Raw genomic sequence first — 8,714 nt, 5'->3', positions numbered from 1 at the left:
TATCCAGAACATTTGAACGTAGTCTGTCCTTTATGTGAACTCAATTTCCATAGATTTTTTTTTATCTTTCAGTAAAACATCGTATTAAATGCTTACTGCACTATAGGTACAGTGAGTAGTTCAAAAAAACTTATTTTCTGAAATCATCCAATAGGGGGCAGTATTGCAATGTGTTTGATTGTCATTTCTCAGCGCCGACTGGCTTAGAGTCCTTTCATAATGTTATTTCTGTCATGCGGCTCTTCCTAGTAGTTTTTTTTTTCATTAAACTGTGATTTAAAATGTTAGATGGGGTCAAAAATTCTCCCTAGTCCTGAACAAGAGCAGCACGTCTTATGAATACCAAAAAAGCAAAAAAGCAGCTGCTTTATCAGGAGGCAAACATCCAACTCCAGTGAGTGAGCTAAGCTCGTTTCCAGCAGTTCTGCTGAAGGGCGGTGCTAGAGCTCCAGAAAGCTCTGGTCCATCTCATCCGCCAGGACCTTTACTTTCACTGAAGCAGCCGTGCACAACCGCGCGTCTCCTCACAAACCGGCCAGCATGGATGGACGTCTGAACGGGAGATAACGCCTGTTGCTCTTTCCCTCGGGGTGTTTGTTATACAGAGACTGCATCGGTGAAACTGCCACCCAAGTGGTCCACAGTGCAGAAAGAAGCAGGCGGACACGGACAGACTCAGTCCTGCGCAGTAAGCATTCTGCGACCTTAACTTTCTTTACGGCTTTACGAAACTGAAGATTAACGCAAGCGAAAGGAAAACGAGCTGCATGTCTGTGCGGCGCGATGCAGACTGCAAAGCTTAGTCTGCTTAGCTTTGAGCCCTCAGAGATCAGAGCGCGGTTCTGTGTGAGTTTTCAGCGCTGATGAATTTCTGTGTTAGCCGCTGCTTCAGGACTGACTGACTGACGGACTGACTGACCGCTGAAACGACTCTGTGAGGACCCCCCTGTATGTGGAAGCTGAAGCATGGCGAGCGAGCTGAAACCGCGGCTTTGCTGCATGACCAAAGGGGAGAACGGCTACGGCTTCCACCTGCACGGAGAGAAGGGAAAGAGCGGCCAGTACATCCGCAAAGTGGAGCCGGCGTCTCCGGCGGAGGCTTCGGGACTGCGCGCCGGTGACCGAGTGGTCGAAGTGAATGGAGTAAACGTGGAGAGAGAGACCCACCATCAGGTGAGCAGACACACTCAGCTCGGTAATGTGTCAGAGAGCTGCTGCGCCCCAAAACAACAACAACAACGCATTTAGCGTAGCGAACTGCGTGGCGCGAGACCATATGGGGTTAAACGGTTGACAGTTAAACTGCTGCCATCAGGTGCGTAGTAGTTTCAAGCTAACGTACAAGTGTTGTTACTTTACTGAAAAGGTCAGTCAGCTGCCAAAAATAAGTTGAGCGAAAAAGTATCTACTGCGACACCTCCTCAAGTAGCCTTCTGAGCTTCCCACAGACTTTCAGTAACACTGTACACCCTAAAATGTGGTTCATTGGTTCTTTAGTAAAAGCAACTGTTATACACTGATCAGCCATAACATTAAAACCACCTCCTTGTATCTAGACTCATTGTCCATTGTATCATCTCCACTTACCATATATGAACGCTCTGTAATTCTACAATTACATACTTCTCTGTACACTTTGTAAGCCCTACCCTGTTCGTCAGTGGTCAAGACCCCCACAGGACCACCACAGAGCAGGTAGTATTTGGATGGTGGATCATTCTCCGCACTGCAGTAACACTGAGGTGGTGGTGTGTTAGTGTATGTTGCACTGGTACAAGTGGATCAGACACAGCAGTGCTGCTGGAGTTTTTAAACACCTCAGTGTCACTGCTGGACTGAGAATAGTCCACCAACCAAAAATATCAAGGCAACAGCGTCCTGTGACCACTGACGAAGGACTAGACGATGACCAGCACAAACTGTGCAGCAGCAGATGAGCTACTGTCTCTGACTTTACATCTACAAGGTGGACCAACAAGGTAGGAGTGTCTAACAGAGTGGACAGTAAGTGGGTACAGTGTTTAAAAACTCCAGCAGCACTGCTGTGTCTGATCCACTCCAACTATCACTCGCTGCAGAACCAGAAGTCCAAAGGGGTGGAGCCGGACCTGATCCAACTCCGCCCACGTCTTCTTTTCATTGGTCTAAAATCATCGCATTTCTATTGGTCTTTAAACAAATATGTGTCCCTTACTACGACTTATTTCATTGGTCTACCCTGTCGCGTTTTTATCTGTGGGGAAACCCGCAGGTGATGCTGGTGTTTTTTTTTTCTTGATGTTGCTCCGTCCTGAATGCCACAACACAGCCTTTATAACCGCTCATGATTCACGACGTTCACACTCATTTGTCAAAACTCGAAAATCTTTTTTCACATTCTGCTACAAAGTCCGTTCTGTAGGCCTACATCTCAAGAGTACTTATGATAGACGAGCTCTAGTTGAAAACGCTGAACGTTTTTAAACACTAGAATGCACATATGACAGGTCAAAATAACCCACATAACTGTGTTTTATCAACTAAATCCTGGAATTTCATAATTAAAATTCTTTATAACGGCTTTTTTTTTTACATTTAAAAGGATTTGGTATTACTGCCAAGTCTAATAAAAATGATTCAATATGCCTAAAAAAATTACAAAATGTTACATACCCTGATAAGCCACTTTATTAGCCCATTCTACCTTGTTTCTACACTCACTGTCCATTTTATCAGCTCCACTCTAGTTCAGACCAATTAAAAACACGACGTGGGAAGAGTTGGATCAGATCCAGCCGTACCCCCTGGGCTTCTGGTTCCGCAGCCAGGACAGTCTCGTCCACTCAGACCAGCGCAACACACACCAAAACACCACCGCCATGCCAGTGTCACTGCAGTGCTGAGAATGATCCACCACCTGAATAATATCTGCTCTGTGGGGGTCCATGGGGGTCCTGACCATTGAAGATTAGGGTTAAAGGGGGCTAACAAAGTATGCAGAGAAACACATGGACTACAGTCTGTAATTGTAGAACTACAAAGTGCACCTATATGGTAAGTGGAGCTGATCAAATAAGCAGTGAGTGTAGATACAAGGAGGTGGTGGTTTTAATTTTATGGCTTATCCACATATGTGAAGTAAGACAACTGAAAGGTCCATAGTAATGTTTAAATGGTTCTTTGCATGATTCATGATGGAGAAACTGTTGTATAGAGATATTTAAAGACCCCTTTGAAGTGGCTCCACAATTGTTACAAGTCAAAGAACATTTCTTGGTATCATGTAGAACCCGTCTTGCTAAGAGTGTAGAAATTGAAGCTTGTTAGACTCTATTCCTCTCTTTTTTTATGAGGCTCCTAGACAACAACAGTGTTAAAAATTCGGAAGTGTGAGGCACAGCAGAGAAGTCCACAAACTGTCACCACTAACAGAATCATTTTAGATGCAAAAAAGGATCCAGAATGAAATGTGAATGACTAAAATCGTATGCTAATGAGTAAAGAATCTAGTTAATTATTCACAACTTGAGTATAAGTGTGCTAAGATGTAAGGATACCTAGAAAAGGACAATTCGTCAGTGCTTGACTTGAATGCATGGAAATAAATGGAGGTACTAGCCACCTCTGCCTGAAAACAGAAGGTTTTGTCAAAGACAACACAGGTGAAAATGTATCTTTGATTGAGAGAAGTTGGATGTGTTCTTAAACATTCTAGAAAGATCAAGAACAGAGGTGCCTAAACTTTTTGGGGGTGAGAAAAGTGCAGTGTTTTTGGTGGTCTGAGGCATCTTTTATAACATTACACTACATTTTGTTAAGGAAATACTTCACAAATGCAATCATGTTACATAGTACAAATATGTTTGTCCTCTTTTTTAGCTGAAGGGGTGGGGTTTAGGTATCTTTCTGGCAGGCCAAATGCAGTGTCCTCTCATGCCAGCTTTGACTCACAGGCTACACTTTGGGCAGCGTGATCTAGAAGATTCACCCAGAAGGCATAAGCATGGTTCATTTAGAGCAGCCACTACTAAATGTTACTCAGAAACCCCAGCTACCTTATGGTAAACTTTTTGGAGCCCTGTAACTCTGGGCTTCACTGACAGGACACTAGGCTAATGCTTCTACCAGCATCCGCAATGCTAAGACAGTATTTTTCCCCTCATCCAACATAAACAGTGACTGTATCTCAGCTGGCGTGCTGCTTCTTATATAGTGCACTGGACAGGTTGTGAAATAATGGCTTCTGCATGCACATAGTGCACTACATGTCCAACAGGGACCCATTTGGGACTCAGCCAGTGTCTTTAAACATTACAGACCGGCCATGTTTCCATGCAGGGTGGTAGTTCTTAAGCTTTGCTTGCTGTCAGAGAGAGCCATGTTTCTAAAGTGCGTCAGTTGTGTCTTCCTTTCCAGATTAAAAACAAATCCTAGGCTGTATCTAAATTCATTGCAAAGTTTCACCAGAGACTCCTATGTTTTGTAAATGGACCTGGCCTTCATCAAAAGCATGTGACCATTCAGTGACGCATATTAGATACCTGCATTGACTTGGAAGGAAGCTTAAGATCAGCATGCATGCCTGTTTTGGTGATATTGTGACCCTGCTAAACTGCAGCTTCAGCTGAATTTAGTTCCAAACACATGATGTAGAGCTCAGGCTGATAATTAATCACACTAATGGCTGGATCAGTAAAGTGGCTCTGGCTGTCTGGGCTTGTCCTTGAGAGCTCTGTGCATGTTTGTCTGTCTGTATGCGACATCTGGCCCTTCACCATCAACACAGTATGACAATGAAGACCGAAAGCTTGAATGCCATTTAAAGGCTTTGTTCTGATGCATGCTGGGGAAATAGTGCTTTGGTGATGGCCCCTGTACTGAACAAGCCTTAGAATAAAGCCTTTTCTATAAGAAATGTTGCAGCTCCACTCAGGAATGCTACAAAATGATGGCTAGTTATTAGTGCATTTAAAAAGAATAATAGCATATCCACAACAAACTGCTTTATGTGGAGAACTGCTTTATGTGGAGATCTCCCTTGATTCCTCTTATTAGGAAGCGCCTAAATGATGAATGATGTCATCCCCCTATTTTAAAATGAAAAGAACATGATTGAACAAAGCTACCCATTGTAGTGTTTTGTCATTAACTTCTATTTTGAGCAGGCACACAAATACCCAGGTATATACTTCAGGTATATACTTCAGACTTCAGTCACCTCTATTTGACTAATCCAACATCTAAAATAATGTGTTAATGATTTCAGTTCTAGTCTGAATATATGGTCGCACTTGTTTAGCTGCCCTGCATTAAACTGAGGCAGCATTGTGGAGCTGCGGTTGTCGGTTTTACCAAAGTTTTCTTTTGACACATTAAGCAACATAAGCTGCTTTGCACCACAACTATTAGAGTGTGTAGTTTAATAAGGTAAAAGGTCCATATCCTCTCCTTTCATTATATTTGTGTGCGTTTATCTACCATAATTAATTTTTACATGACCATTTCCAACCTTTTTTTAATCCCTTAGATGAAACATGATTTTTTTTGTTACTGTGCCTTTAAGATCGCTTACTGTAGTTCACTTTAGTTTAGAGTTACTAATATACCATTAGCAGCACAGCCCAATCAATACTTTAGCTCACACATCATCAAGAAGAAAGAAACTGAATTTTGTGCTTTGCTGGTTCTTAGGTGGTGCAGAGGATTAAGGCAGTGGAGCATGAGACCAGGCTGCTGGTGGTTGATCGTGAGACAGATGAGTACTTGCGCAGTCTGCGCCTCACCTGCACAGAGGACATGGCTGTCCAAGTCAGCCTGTCACCATCCTCTTCCTCATCCCCTCCCCCAACCCCCAGCAAGCGGGAAAACGGCTCTGTGTCCAAGCTGCCAGCCACCCTTACCAGTGAGATACCCAAACCCAGCAGGAGGTCTCCATCACGGGCTGCCAAAAAGGTACATGGTTCTCAATTATAACTGCTTAGGACTCTGCTAAATGTGTACTAGATATCCCACTCAAGAAGCTCTATAACACCAGGTAAAGTAATAATTCAGTGAAAATCAGATTGATATTTGCCACTTGCACAAATGTAGTTAGTGACAACCAGGACATGTTTGGTGTATAAGGTTGTTTTTTTGTTTTGTGTTGTGTTTTGCAGGGATGCATCAAAACCATTTTTTTAGACCGAGTGGGAGTTTTTAGTACTTTACAGATAACGATAGTAATCTACTTAGGGTTAAATACCTTGAATTCAAGTGGCATTGTAGTGGAGAAGAGTGGGTTTTGATCCTTATCAGAAAAGCACTTTTGAACAGCTGTAAGTGAAGTGTGTTTCATAGTTTTGATCCCTGCTTCTCATCTGTCTCATAAATAGCTGTTTCTGCAGTAATGCATCCAAGGAGCTCACATCTTGTTGGAGTCTTTTTGGCTGGTTGAGCTGTAGTTGAATGTCCTCTAAAGCCAGACATACACTGTGCAATTTTAGAAATCTTGTTCTTTGGCCACAACTCATACTGTACTTTTGAATAGACCATTGCGTATCGACAAAGCCTAAGATTTCACACTGTAGGAAAATGCTTTGTCAAGTATGAGTAAATACAAGTATGAGTAAATGGGCATAATATCGAGCCAATACCCGATACCACTGTTGGTATTGATGCATTTCTAGTGGAAACAACATACCTAAATGGGAAAAAAAACATGAGTCTGGACTATTTTTTACCTGTGCTACATACTTTTCTCAATTCTTATAGATATTAGTATGGTATAAGGTTTCAAAAGTCAACCATATTAATTACTGTGTAATTAATTACTGTTAAAGACACAGGAGCTCTAACAGAGCCTTTCAGACAGAAAGTGAATTCAAATGTACAATATGAGAAAAATAATGTGTTTTGGAACATTGAAGCATATAAATCTTTTCTAATAGACCCCAAAACTAAAATTATGAACACTGAAAATGAGCATAATAGGTCCACTTTAAATCTGATGTTTTGCCGAACTATTCATTTAAGAGTTACTCTGGTGTATTTTGGTAGGTTGGATAGCTGTTGCACTTTAAAGTCCGCTACTTGTGGTGGTTTTTCAGTTAAGTAATGCTTTGAGTTTGTTGCTGTAAACTCTGGACTCATGATGGCTTCCTTCCTGCTGTAGTAGAACAGGAGAATCTCTGGTGTACAGGATGAGAACATGGTCTCTGGGGAAAAACACTTAAGTGTTAAGTGTTTGCTTTTCAGTGTTTGCGTAAAAAAGAGTCTGAATTGTGCAAACTGGCCATTAAGGCATGAAAGTGCACGTCTGCCTGATTTCACAGACTGAGCTTTTACCTTCTCACCTAAGGTATTTATTCAGTATGTAAACATCTTTACGATAAGAGGATGAATTAAGTGCTGTCTCGAATGCATGATAAATCAATGACTGAGTTACATTGATGTTTGAATATGGGTCACTATGTAGCCAGAGATGCTTTGTGTAATGACAGAAAGTAATGGCATTGAGAAAATAGGGAGTCATAGAGGGTTCCTGGATCCTGGAACCTTTATTTGCATACTTTATGGGCATACACACTTCAGAAACAGTAGTGTGCAAAAAGGTCAGAGACCCTCCTTTCATTTATGTAGTTTCCAGTCAAGAAGGCCATTAATATATTCTGAAGTAGATGTCATTCATTTTTCACTGTCAGGAAAAAGCAGTATCATATGTACATGTATACCTTTTTTTCTATATGTCCGCTATTTGCCTTTTTTTTTTTACAGCTTAATTTTTTTTTTTGAGAAACGTTCTTTCAGTTCAAAGACATCTGTAGGGATATTTTTCCACACCTCAGTTCAGTCTTAGAAATTGGTTGCAGACTTTTCTTCTCACAATCTAAGTAATCCCAGTTACAAATTGAGACTCAATCCATAAAAACCTTACTACACATATCAGATGTCCGGTTTTGTGGTCTAGTGCAAATTTACTTTTCTCAGTAATGGCTTGACAGCTACACATCCTTTCAGCCCCATAGCATTGAGTTGTGTTCTCACAGTGGAAGGATGGACAGAAACACCTGTGGATATTTTCAGGTCTAAAGTAAGAGTGGAGCTTGATTTTAAGTACTGTTTATCTGATGGTGACAGTTTTGGTGGACTACCTGGTCTTGCATGGTTGTTAGGAATCCCATTTTCTCTATATCTTGTAAGCATTTTTTAAAATCTAGTTTTGAAAGCTTCTGTTTTTTTACGTATTCTCCTTTGAATGAATGAAGGATAGTCTCTGACTTTTCCATTGAGCTGCACTTTATATTATTCTTCATCGAAATAAGTTTTTTCTGTTTTTTATCTACCTGTTTTACTTTATTGCCAAAAAGAACATGTTCCAGATGCTTTATACTCATTGCTTTTTACTATTTATTCTGCAGTAAATGCCTATTTATCTGCCTGATGCTTCTTTTGCCAGCATATTGTTATATCTTACCATATCTCCAAAAGCTAACCTTGAATAAGAGTTAGTCTGACTGACAAAACAGTATTCTGTTCGGGTCACAGGTTAAGCGTGGCAGAGGTTAAGGCCGTCTTCGGTTCTGCACATTAACCAGCACATTGACCTCCAGTCCTATTAGTGATTAATTATCATATAAATTGACTTCACTGAAGTGTTGACATTATAGTTATTTTATTTGCCCACAAGTCTGTCCTTTTTAACATTTTTCTTGAATGTAATTTTTCCCTAAGGTCCACTTATAACATTTATGTGGGTT

General features: G+C 41.1%; 1 protein-coding gene across 1 annotated transcript in view; it reads left to right on the top strand.

Annotated features, from left to right (window-relative positions):
* Positions 1-382: 382 nt before the first annotated feature.
* LOC118821196 (Na(+)/H(+) exchange regulatory cofactor NHE-RF2) overlaps positions 383-8,714 on the top strand; it is a 71,685-nt gene continuing 63,353 nt past the window's right edge. The window contains exons 1-2 of the mRNA XM_036589696.1: positions 383-1,173; positions 5,671-5,931. Coding sequence (XP_036445589.1) covers positions 967-1,173; positions 5,671-5,931 — 468 coding nt within the window. The 5' untranslated portion in view covers positions 383-966. The remainder of the gene's footprint in view (positions 1,174-5,670; positions 5,932-8,714) is intronic.

The sequence above is a fragment of the Colossoma macropomum genome, unplaced genomic scaffold (genome assembly GCF_904425465.1).
Source record: "Colossoma macropomum unplaced genomic scaffold, Colossoma_macropomum, whole genome shotgun sequence".
NCBI classification, from domain to species: Eukaryota; Metazoa; Chordata; class Actinopteri; order Characiformes; family Serrasalmidae; genus Colossoma; species Colossoma macropomum.
The sequence above is the reverse complement of the archived record's forward strand: the minus strand, read 5'-3'. Positions and strand labels throughout refer to the sequence as shown.